This window comes from Phalacrocorax carbo, chromosome 2, assembly GCF_963921805.1.
Source record: "Phalacrocorax carbo chromosome 2, bPhaCar2.1, whole genome shotgun sequence".
Classification (NCBI taxonomy): Eukaryota; Metazoa; Chordata; class Aves; order Suliformes; family Phalacrocoracidae; genus Phalacrocorax; species Phalacrocorax carbo.
In genome coordinates, this window is record NC_087514.1 from 162,585,745 (window position 1) to 162,598,297 (window position 12,553).

Genomic DNA, 12,553 nt, shown 5'->3' on the forward strand with positions numbered 1-12,553 from the left:
AAATAATTAAGAGGACTGGGAAGCTGCTGGAGAAGCATGCGAGCAAATCCACTTGGAATTCCACTTCTAGTGCTGTGGCTTAGAATAAGCTTGCAATCAACGTAGCAATTGCTGAATGCCTAGCAAGGAAGAAAACAAATCGTCATTTACTGTTGTCATGCGTATTTTAATGGCACTTGTGCTCCTAAAGAAGAACTCTGGATGCAGAGGCAAAAAGTGCGCACGTAGCATGTCTGTCTTAAAGTGTGTCCTGGCGGTAGCAGCTGTCCAAGTTGAATCACTGGATCTGTGTTCAGCTCATGCTGAAATAAGTCCAAGATGTTTACAAAACTGACCGGAGAAATTCAGAGCTGGGTCTCTGCAGCTGCAGGCAAAGCAGACAATCCAGCGCAGCTTTGGATGGCTCCGAGGGTAGCATTTTCTGCAAGTCGATGGGTGGGGATCATACCAAGCCATCTCGGGTTGCTTCCAGGATAGCAAAGCTTTTTAGACTTCTCTTAAATAACATATTTGTTTTCTCACAATGGGGGAAAATCCCGGCTGTCATTTTTGAAAACTGTGGCAGTAAATGCTGCAGGTACACAGTTAACCAGATAACTAGTTGAAAATAAGGAAAATAAGAATTCAGCCAGTGGAAACTAGTATCCACAAAAGTTTTGTAAAGTTGACATCTTGCAATCAAATTCGTATCCACAGCCCATCCACTATGATCTTCATTTATAAATCACCAATAGAGTTATGTTGTGCTCTGATATCGTCTTTAGAATTGTTGGCTGCCACTTGCGTTTAATTTTGTTATATTAGGGATCAAACTTTCGTTCCCAATTACAACATCGGTGCTTGCAAATGCATTGCCTCCTGTATGATTTCTCTTTTTATCCATAAGCGGACCGGCCGTAGCTGCATGCTCATTGTCAATCAGAGCGCTCTGATGGAGGAGGCGCAAATAGTCAGCATCCCGCTCTCCTCGCGCATCCGGGATTGAGGATTCAGACCAACAGGCCCCACGAGATGAAGGGCGTTGGAGTATGTTGAATTGTTGCTTCACTAAATTGGACTAGCTGGAACAAGTCTGGCTCATGGGACGAAGGGAGTCTAGTCTGCGAGGTGGGGAGTGGCCAAAGTAGGTGGAATTAGTGGGGACTTGGTTCATGTTTGCAGCTCAGAAACTTGTAATCAACTTGTTTGGGTCACTTTTAGGTTTTTTTCCCCTTGTTTTTTAGCACAGAAATTGACGGGGGTAAAGGTTGCTTTGAAAATGCTATTGTTGTGCCTGTGATTTGTTTTTCCTTTGGTACTTGATGTTCCCTTTTTTTTTCTTTCTTTCTAATTTTTTCCTATGATCAGGTTGGCTGGTTGGGCTGAAGGATGCACTGCGCAGTCTTCCTTCTTGGAGAAGTGAGGCATGGGGCATTTAGATGCTAAATTTTCATCTTGGGAATCTCATTGTAGGTGTCTCTTATGAGGCCCTGCAGCAACATGCTCATATTGAAATACTTGGGTTTAGATGTTCAGTTGTCAGATTAAAAACAAAAAAAATCTATTTTTTTTTATTCCTGTGGAAAAATGCTTTTCTGAGGCATGGGAATCCTTCAGTCAGTGTTCCAAGTTTTCACTGAAAAACACTTTAAACAAGAATGCGTTGACTAAGTAGCCTGTCCCTTTGTGGCTTGCAGCAGTTTTTTGGTCCACAGAGAAACACAACCAAAGTGCTATCTCATCCCTCTCTCCTGGAGGGGTTCCTTGGTGCTGTCTTGACAGAAGTTGCAATTTAAAGCCTGCCAGATAGTATTCCTTGTAGGCCTGGGCCACACAAGAAGGTAGTCTGTGGCGGTTTGTGCTGCACAATATTTCTTCCCCAAAATATCAACAGTTTTGCTTCAGGTCATCTCATGAAATGAACATCCTTTGGCAGATGGCATGAATATAATTTTTTTTTTTTTTTTTTTAGTTTGATTTCCTTACAAATGAGTTTACGACTAAGGCTGGATGTCTAATGCCTCATGGTAGAACAAGCTGGAGATGAGAACAGCAATCCTTAATGCACAGCGTGGATGAGTTTCCTCCCTTAGATTGCCCCGGGAGCAGATGTCATGGCTGGGCTTGAATCTCCCAAGTTCTGGTCAGGTGTCTCAGTCACTACAGTACTCTGCCTTTCTGCCTTGTGAGAAAACAGGGTAGAGGGATAGAGATGGACAGACATCCTTTTCCTTCCACCTGTTGGTTAGTCTTTAATATTGAGCCATTCTTTGGGAGGAGAGGGATCACCCTGACGTTATTCCTAGTGCATCCTCTGCAATATTATTCCTCCATTATTCTTTTTTTATCACTCTCTTATTCCTCATGCATCCCCTGGTGCGGCTGGAAGGAGTCCTTTCGGGCAGTCTCATGGACTGAACAAAGGAGTTTGTTTATAGCAGCGGCTCTGAAGAGGAGAAGGAGGAAACAACAGAATAAAGATCTGCATTGAGATCACTAAGGAAGATGATGAGTGGGATAAGAAGGGAAACCACAAAGAATTAGAAATCCCAAATAAAAGCATGGAGGAGAGAGGAACAATTATATTAACATTTATTTTGCACCTGTCTATTTATGCGCACATCCATTTATTTATATAAACAGAGCTTGGCAACTCACTGTATGAAGTTAGTTTTCAGTGCTGTGCTTTGGTCTAATGACAACGTGTTGGTGCGGGCCCCTGTCACAGCTGGTGACAGCTCGCAATTCCTCTGCTGCATTAATTTTGATTGCAAGTTCTTCCATGGCAGTGAAGTCCAGTACTTGCAAGGAACGTTTTCCCATGCATGACAAATATCACACTGATCTAAAAGTTGTTCTTTTAGTAAATTACCCCCGGACTCTCTTTCCTTTGGCAAGTTGGATGCAGGACAAGGCTTGCTCCTAAATAGAATAAACCACAGCTCATGTTCTAGGGCTCTGTTTGTAGGTCTTTGAGCAGCCTAAAAGGAGCTTGGCTTTATCACCTCTGTTTTACCATTGGGGAATACGATGAGGGTCTGTAAATATCACCTTGAAGATGGGAGTCTGTGAGGAGATCTGCAGGGATTGCCCCACCTTGGGGGCAGAAGCAAGGGACCAAGCGGGCAGCAGCACTGGTTGAGAAAGTCTTGGCTGGAGATGGCAAAGGCAGTGGAGTCCCAAGGATTTAGGGAAGAGGCTTTCCCTTGTCTCCGTGTGGAGCTGACTTGGGTGCTAAGAGGGTAATACCAAGGAGAAATTCAGCTGAAAAAAAAGTTACTCCCTGCCAGGTAGGTGATTTTGCATAAACTTTGTGATGTCTCTGATTTCTGCTGCTGTATAAGCCAAAAATATCTATAACAGGGAGCAATGAACCCTCTAGACATCATCTTTCCACTGACCTCTGAGCTGCTCACATGCTGGGCTTATGTTTTGAGAGGAAAAGAGCTTAAAGGATCCAGGGGGACCAGGATATCTTGCAGTTCCCACTCCCCGAGAGGAGAAGGGGGCAATCCCAGACAAACCCCTTTCTGTCTGATTGCTGAATAACCCAAAGTGCGTGGGGGTTCTGTGCAGATAATTCCTAATGACGCGGATTAGTCATCTCCTATTGCGGTTTAGGGATGCGGGCCAGCTGTCTGGCTTGTAATGAACGTCCCGTTGCTGAAAGCAGGGGCGAGCACAGGACTAATGCAAACAATGTGCACGTCGGGGAAGTGCAGAAGTCCTCTCAGCCTGGCCCTGCAGTGCTGATTTTCTCTTGGCTGAAACCAGAAGTTGAGGAGAAATCCCACCGCTTTGTGGCTTTGTACAAAGGAGTAACTAGAGCACTAATGCTTGAACATTGCACCACTCAGCAGGGTTTCCTCATTGTTTCCTAATCCAACAAGTAGAAAATGAGAGAAGTTAATATAATCCCTCTGTTTACCCTCCAGTGTGCAGAAATGAGTCTCCTTCATTGCCCCTGTTCTACCCGGGGGGGAAACTGAGGCAAAGTAAGTGCCCAAGGCCTCATAGCGGGGTAAGAGCAAAGCTGGAATGAGCCCTCTTGGTGCAGCGCTGAAGGGGAGTGGAGACTGCTCTGTGATGATTATTTTCCTGCCTTTCTTGACCTCAGAAGGGTTAATGCTGGAGTCAGAGGCTTTGTCCCAGATGGTTTGTGAGGCAACCATGGATTTGGATGGAAGGAGTGATCCAAAGGCCCTGTCCCTGCGGTGTCTCAGCATGGACAAAGCTGTCCTCTGGTTGGGTTTGACAAGAGCAGCTTTAAAAGCAAGCCATGGAGGTAGAGTCCGACCAGAACGCCATTTCTGATGGCAGCTGAATTTGGGAGTAGGAGAAGACATGATGAGGGGAAGTCTTCGAACTTGGTGCTCATCCAGCAGTTTTAGGTGCTTCAGCTCTCGGTGCCATGCCAGCGCTGGGGCAGACCTGGAGGTGTGGGGCTGTCTTGTCTGCCAGCTCCCTGCCTGCGGTCGGCGGCATCAAGGTGATGCAGCAAGGATGTCCTTTTGCCATCGGTCACCCTTCTCCACAGGCTTGGTGTTGCTCAGGGTGGACTCATGCCTCTGATCTGATTGACTCTCTGGGCATTCAGCAGCTGAGGGTGCTCAGCATCTCCTGTTCTTCCAAAGCCACTTCCATTTTAGGCCTAACCGCATGTTGTCCTGCTCTCCGTGTGTGCTTTTATTATAAACAGCAGTCAGCTCTTTGGGGATCTCTGTATAAGATCATGATTCACCTCGTTTGGAAACACTTTTTCCATTTTTTTTCCAACGTTTTCCTTAATCTAAACCAGTGCGTGGGGCAGCGCACTCCCGCTCCAGGGGCCGAGCTTGGCCGAGCCCGCCGGGGTGCATGGTCCCCAGCTGAGCGCCTCGTGGTTAGGAGCGGTTGCCCCCTTTCCCCCCTCTCTTGAGTCCCATCAGCACTTCCTCTGAAGCTTGGCAGTTGTGGTCTCTTCTCTTTGTGACATTAGAAGTTTTGAGGAAGGAGCTAAAAATACCTCAAGGAAAGCCTGGAAAGATGGTGATGGGTTTGTGGCCACAGCGGTGGCTTTGCTTTTTCCTTTCCGAGGCAGATGGCAAGAAAGAGTAAAATACCATTTGTTAGTGGGGCCGGAGGAAATGCCGGTACAAGTAGCTCGGAGAAGAAATTATTCCAGAAACGAAGGGAATTACTGTGGTATTTCCTGTCAGGGTTGTCGCTTATTTTGTTTGTGTCGCAGCAGGGCCTACAGGCGCCAGCCGAGACGTGGGCTCCTCCGTGCCCTGTGTCGTACGGAAACACACGTGGAGCGGGGAAAGTTGCTCAGTGTGTACGAATCAGGAGATCAAACACCTACATTTTATGCTTGGCTCTGCCACTCTGCTTCATAGAATGAATCACAGGATGGTTTGGGTTGGAAGGGACCTTTTAAAGATAATTTAGTCCAACTCCTCTGCCAAAGGCAGGGGCATCTTTCCCTAGACCGGGTTGCTCAAAGCCTCATCCAGCCTGACCCTGGATGCTTCCAGTAACAGGGCAACCTGTTCTAGTGTCTCACCAACTGCATCATAAAAAATTTCTTCCTTATATCCAGTCTAAATCTTTCAGTTTAAAACTGTTGCCCCTTGACCTGTCACTACAGGACCTGGAAGAAGTCTCTCTCCATCTAATAAAGCCCATTTTCTGTAATGAAAGGCTGCAATAAGGTCTCCTCAGAGACTTCTCTACCCCAGGGTGGGCTTTTTCTTCATAGCCTTAGGAAAAGCACCTCATGCCTCAGTTTCCCCTGCTTGCTCCATTACCTGCTTCACAGTGTTCCATGAAACTGTCAACGAAACCCTCTCCCAGAGCGAAGTGTTTAAGGCTGGTGCCTTGCAGCATGGCCTTATCCCCGTCCTCCACTGTGTTTAACACACACCCTTCTTGGGTGTCTCAGCTTGTTCTCCAACACCGACTAATGACCTCTTGAGAAAAAGGCCTTGTTTGACATATGATGGCAGGGAGGGTAAATAGCACGATTTGGATTGTGCAAGGAGTTGCTGCTGTTGTCTTCATTCCTCACAAAATTGCAAAAGTGAGTAGAACCCGGCAGCCTCCACCACCTGCCCCTCTTCCACCAAGCATTTGCCTGTTGCGTTGAGGTCCATGTGGAGAAGATGCTGATCCTGCCTTCCCTTCGATCGTGCGTTTGAGATGCTGGGTGCAGACTCGTGTGAGATTTTGCTCCAGCACTTGGCAGTGCCCCAGACTCCCTGCGTAATCTCAAGCCAGTTGCTCCAAACCAGATATCCATGGGTGTAAAAAATCACGGCCTGCTCCAGCATTTAGGAAGTGCTTTGCATCCCCCTGGGACTTCCTAGTGGTTTGGGCACAACCCACTTTTTTTTTTTGTAAAGGAAAAAAAGTATTTGTTGCTGACAGCAGTGATGAATTCAGCTTTAGCTGTGGGTCAAAAACACGATCAAGCCAAGGGAAGATTGCAAAATAAAACTGTAACCAACTTCTCAGGCTGTGCATATATAAATATATATATATTTCTCCCATTTCCAAATGCTTACAGGTTTAAGGCCTTTGTTTCTTTAAGGGCAGCAGGAGGTTAGTGGGTTTATATCAGCAAAAAGGATAAGTAATAATCTAATTAAGACTAAAATGGGTTTTCATTCCCCTATTGCAGCCCATGTGCTTGTTGCTCTGCTCAGGAGCGGAGTGGAGCAGTGTGGGGCAGCTGGCTTACTTCTGTTGGCTTTGGGCCACAGCACATCAACCCTGTTGTTGATGTAGAAGAAAAGGATGCAGCAGGGTCGTGGCTTTTTTTTTTTTTTTTTTAACTTTTCTTCTCTCTCTGGAGCTTTATATGAGTGTTTTGACATTTTTCAGCCACAAGCTGTTTTTCAAAACTTATTTGTCTGCGAAATTTGTGTTGCTCAGCATAAACAGGCACTGCGTGCTACGTCCCAGCTCCGTGCAGCATTCAGGTCTGCACTGAAAGTGAAACCTGTGTTTTGAAAGGTTTCCTGCAGCAAGACCGGAGCTGCATGAGTTTTTCCCCTTACGTGTCCTGCTCCTTTGTAAGGAGAAACCTCGAAAGTTCCTTGCCCTGATTTTTCTCACTTACTTTAGAGAAGGACTTTGTGGAGCTACATGCAGTGAACCCACATAGCTGGTTTACTACCAGCATCCAGGAGGGATGAACCAGGCAGGCCCCATTCAGAGAGGCACATGCAAATAAAAATTGGCATAAAAGAGCCTGTATCTTTTTTCTTTTCCAACACAGATAACCCAAGGTGGCAATCCCACCCGTATTTGCCTGTCTCTCTAGAATGATTTGGACCTTCAACACTAGGTTAGTTATGGTCATCTCTTCTCCTTTTGAATTTTGGGCTGGTTTAGAGTTAGTTTGGTATTTTTATGGGTTGGGCCTGGTTCTGGAAGCAAACCTGGAGTTTGTCCAAGCATTGTGGATCTGGAGAACTGGCTGCAGACACTGAGGTGATGTAAGTGCCTGTTTAGCACAGGCCTGTAACACTGCTGGAGTGTCCCATTTGGTGACTATCCTGGCACTGGTTCTTCCCAGCCTTTCTGGAAAAAGAAAATGACACGAGCAGAAATAGAAGGGATGCGTTTCAGATAATCCAACACGTTTACCCTAAATCTGCTGGGGATTTTTTTAAGCTTTTCAACTGAATCGCATCCAGCCTTGACTTCCTGGACTTCGATGGGTGTTTGCCAAACTCAAGGAGCTGTCAGTTAAAAATAAACCTAAGGGTGTCCATCCAGCTCATTTTCCTCATTAGAGACAAATCTGTTTCACTGCGGCTCTACTTTCCCTCTGAGAGGATGGAAAGTGTGCCTTCACGCGCTGGCAGTCCAGGGTTAGAGATAAGGCCCTTGCTCAGGAAGGGCTGTCACCCACCCATTCGGGGATTATCCCTGTGAGATGCAGGCAACGCAGGACCAAGCCCTCCCTGGTGTTACACCTTGGAGGGAGCGGGAAAGCATTTTTTCTCCATGGGAAGAAAACCACTACTTGAGGAGGCTTGTCTGTAGTAGTGGGGCAGAGCCCTGCTTAACTGGGTTGACTAAACCTGGTCTGGGAAGTAAAGAGGGTTTTGATCTGTGTTGGAGATCATCAGAAAGTCCTGGAATGAGCCGAGGAATGCTGGGCTTAAGTTCAGTCTGAGAAGCTGAATGAATGAAAAGGCTCCTTGTGGTCTCAATCGCTGCTAAATATGCACAAATAGAGGGTGGGAAAAGTGGCTTTTAGTAGTCCCTGCACAGTTGTGTGCCCAATCTGCCCATGACTCTTCTGGCTCTTCTGTGGGCAAATTTAATTATTTCTCTTGAGGTGAGGAACAGGTCAGTTCAGGGTGGGATGCGCTGTGTATAGCGTAGTGATGCCCGATATACTTTGCATTTTGTATGTCCTAAGAAAATAACAGCTGCCCCCACCACTGCCCCAGCACTATTGGCTTTTAAAATCCAAGACTGTCTCTCTACTTCCATTATAGCGTGCTTGCTTTTACTTCTTACTTCTTTGCCCCAAATATTGCTGTGTTCTATTAAACATCCTCTGAGCTTTGCTTTTAGGGTTTCCAACAGAAAAGTACTGGGGTAAAACCATGGGAAGTGCTGAAGATGGACAGACATCAGATATATAACATGTTTGTCTCTTTGATAATAGTGCCTTGTTCCCAGCTGAGTTTAAAGCATTCAAATTGTTCCACTTTTATTAATGCATTTTATTAAAACTAACAGTTATACAGATGAGTGAGCATCCTCTTGTTTACAGAGACCTTTTTTTTTTGACAAGCATGTTTGTCAACAACATGGAGTTTCCCCAAAGTTCGTGAGTCCAGCAGGCAGCTTGGCCCTAAATAGACCAGATGCCCACTGGAGTTAGGGGAGTCTCCCTAAGACCTGCTTTGGATCTGCGTGTCAGTCTGGGATGCAGTTTGGGACCTAACCATTTTCTGCTTTTTCTTTCAGCAGCGAAATGTCAGGATCAAGTTTGAATATGAAGGAGAGAAAAGGTATGTACCCAACCCAGACCCCGAATGTGCAGGGACAAATTACCCTTTTTTACCCAATGTCATCCTACTGACTTCAGCCAGCTGCAGATGAGCTTCCAGCAGGATTCATTCCCCTAAAATCCACTACAATTTTATATGCAAGAGCCTTGCCTCATTATCCCATTTGCCACAAGTAGCTCCTGCGATTTGCACGCAGGCGAAGTGGTTCCAAGCTGGAAGTCATTAAGTGCCTCTTACCAGGGACATAGGGTGCACACTTGGATCCTTTTTTTAATTCTGGAGCCCTGCTGAGCCACAGCTGAGCTGTAACTCTACAGAAATGCGTCCTTTGATTAGCAGCCTATGACACTTAAGATAACCAGATTTTGGGCATGGGTCCCATAAAAATAGAGCTGGGAGTTAAAGCTTGCCCGCCCTTCCCTGCTTGACATTTTCATGGAAGCACCTCTGCTTGGTGCTCAGTGACTGCGGCAGAGCAGGACACAGGGCTGGAAACTCACAGCCTGATGGTCCAAGTTACATGTTAAAGCCAAAGAAAATTTAAGTAATGTCACCATAGGGCTAGACCGTACCTGCTGATGTGTACCGTACGTATCTGTACATATGTATATGAGCATGTGATGGTACAGGGAAGTCACAGGATACAAAACTGCATTATTCTTTTTGCCGTCCCTCCTCCTTATTCAGAGCCACTTGCTGAAAATGAAGGTGATAAATCACTGTCCAGTGCCTGATTCTGGGTCTTCTCCAGTGAAGGGCTGCTGGACTTTTTTCTTTCCCACCTGTGCCTCACAGTAGGGGGAGGAGCAGAGGAGCTGCACTGGGATTTTTGGTAGATATTCTTGCAGGGTAGATCAGGTCCTCCTGGGCGTAGCAGACGAGCAGTATTTCTACGAGTGTAAAAACAAGGATCGAATTTTAAGCTTCATGATGAAAGCATATAGGCCCTTGCTTCTGAATTGTCAGCCTAGCCCCAAATTCCAGTATGCTTCTACTAAATTGAGGCTGTTGTTGTATTTGTTTGTGTATACAGGATTATCCAGTTTCCAAGACCAGTCAAATTCAAAGAAGTGGTGCAGAAGGTCACGGATGCTTTTGGACAGACGATGGACTTAGTCTGTGTGAACAACGAGGTACTCTTCTTATTGCTAAGGGAGAGTTTTAGGGTGCCTGGTGCCCACTTCAGAATTGAGCAGTGGTTTGTTCTCAATGCCCTAATTTAGCGTTGTATATGGATGTGAAGAAAAATAATCTTATTCTGTGGTTACCAGTTAGTGAGCATACACAAGCTGTTGTCTGGACACAATTCAGTTGGATTCTTAGACCCCAAGCCAGGTTTTCCCCTTCTCAAAATTATTTCAATTAAGGCCTATTAAATGGTGACAAAGGAACTTTGTCTTTTCCCCTGAACAAAAAGTCCCTCTAACTCAAACATGGGGTGTGGAATTAAGCAACTGAGATGACGGAGACCCTGTCAGTTCAGCTACACAGTCAGCAGCAGTAGATGTTTTCCCACTAACACCCTTGGGGCAACAGAACCAACTTTCAGAGTGTATCTGACTGGTGAGAGCTCATGCAGGGCATAGAGGAGAACAGCTGAGGCCAAATGGCTTTCCTGAGAGCCGCATGAAGTGACTGTAGGCTGCTGCGTGTGTGGTTTGCATGTGAAGCCTTTCTGTCCTGGGGGCAGTTGCAGAAGCATGGTGAAGTCCAGAGCACGAGGGACAGCGCTGCTAACGCAGTGTACTTTTATCCATCACTGACTTTGTTTCACCCCAAAACCACATGCATGTTCTTGTGGTTAGGCCTGCAGCGAAATGTGCATTGCTATGGATTTCTTTAGCAGGTCCTGTGGTCACATACGGGCAGCCAAGAAACCCTCCCTCTGTGATCCTTGCATTTTAAGGCTTGAAGCCCTTTCTACTCCAACCTTCTTCATAACAGGCCACTATGGTTTTCCAACTTTTTCTTTGAGCCTGGCACTGTGTCTGAAAGGAGGGTACTGATGAGGGCCTTTACCTAGAAGGGGGCAATCCTTGGCATCTCTTTCGGTTCCGTAGTGTTTTCTTGTGATGAGGCATCTTGCCGTGAACTGGGCAGGCAGCTGGAGCTACTGGACTCTTGAGGTGGGTTTGGCTTTGGGAAGGAGGAGAGGGCCAGATGACAAATAGGCTTTTAAACACCAATTCTTTTCGATCTGTCCTGACAGCTCGCTTGTTCAAGTATTAATTGGAAATGACTAACAGCCTTTCATTAAAGTATGAATGGAGAGGGAGGTCATGAAGAGAGCTTCTTTTTTTTTTTTTCACATTTTCCTTTTTTTCTTCCTTCTGTTTCAGTGGAGATTTGATACACAAAAAGGTTGCTATTCTTTTATAATAGGTACCTCATGATACCAAAGTGTCCGCTGGGTTTTGGCTTTGAATGCAGTCAGGTTTCTAATCTTGGGCATTCTCTGACAGCCCTCCCGGGAAAAGCCTGCCATTGAATTCTCCAGGAATGACTCATTTCATTCCAGGTTTCTTTCCACTTGAAGAGGAATTTTTTCCAGCAACAGCAAACAGAAGCTTAAATAATGCATTTTATCCCATGTTAAGAGACTGTTTTCCTGGGCATGTGCACAGCACATAGCAGGACCATAAGCAGGCCTTGTGGTAGTCCTGACTTCTTAGGGTTGAGAAGGACGTTCAGTGTTTTATTTTTTAAATACGTAAAAATTCCTTTTTGTGAGAAGCGACACCTTTGGGAAGAGGTCTGAGCAGCAGTAATTCTGGGCTGTTATTGTGGAAACACTATAAACAGATAAAAGCAACCTTCGGGGAGATAGCCTACATGTCCACATGGTGACACCCCGGCATCTGGCTCCTAGCATGCTCTGGGTCAGGTTTCTGAGCCTCATGACTGCAAGTCTCAGAGGTAGCCTGACCACAGACTCATTACAATTAAACGTTTCACCCTTTCTTCATGCTTAAAGGGAAATGTGCAGTAATTCTTTGTTGCCATCGGATATTTCTCTTGCAAGTAGCACCCTGCAGACCAAAATTACACTGAGGTCAACAGGCCCCTACAAAAGCTCACTAAATGACAGTCCCTGTCCTGGTGAAGCAGGAGTCCTGAAGCCAAGATCAGAGAGATGAGCATGCCAGTTGGGTGGAGCAGGGGCACGCATGAATCACATCCTGGTGGGACCATGGAATCAGCGGGCTTGGGCTGGTATAGATAAGAGCAGGGCCTGGCTGTGGGTGTACCGCATGGGGCATGTCTGCATGTTAGTACTAGGCTGGGCTCATCTTTCTGATGAGCAGGACAGCAAAATCTGGCCTGGCCATGGACAGCACGGCATGGTGTTTGTTAGACAGTTGGCTGTGTTATGGATTGAAAGACTGGCTTCTACAGCAAATGCTGTGTCTGAATATGATCTGTATGCACTGCTCAACAGCTGCTCCCAGTGTGACTGTTACCTTGCCGTTTGTCCCATCTCCATCACCAGCTTGTGACCTTGGGCAGAACACTGAACCTCGGCGTACCACTAGTTCCCTTCTGACCTCCCCTTGTTT

At 46.2% G+C, this 12,553-nt stretch overlaps 1 protein-coding gene across 3 annotated transcripts in view; it reads left to right on the forward strand.

Moving 5' to 3' along the window:
• Positions 1-12,553, forward strand: part of LOC104050582 (mitogen-activated protein kinase kinase kinase 3) — an 85,371-nt gene that overhangs the window by 42,377 nt on the left and 30,441 nt on the right. Inside the window, exons 1-3 of one of the 3 annotated variants that reach the window (XM_064445122.1) lie at positions 7,251-7,309; positions 8,953-8,996; positions 10,030-10,129. In XM_064445122.1, the coding sequence (XP_064301192.1) occupies positions 10,103-10,129 (27 nt within the window). In that variant the 5' untranslated portion in view covers positions 7,251-7,309; positions 8,953-8,996; positions 10,030-10,102. Of the gene's footprint in view, positions 1-7,250; positions 7,310-8,952; positions 8,997-10,029; positions 10,130-12,553 lie in introns of those variants that run through there. The other 2 variants (XM_064445121.1, XM_064445120.1) reach the window with 2 other exon arrangements.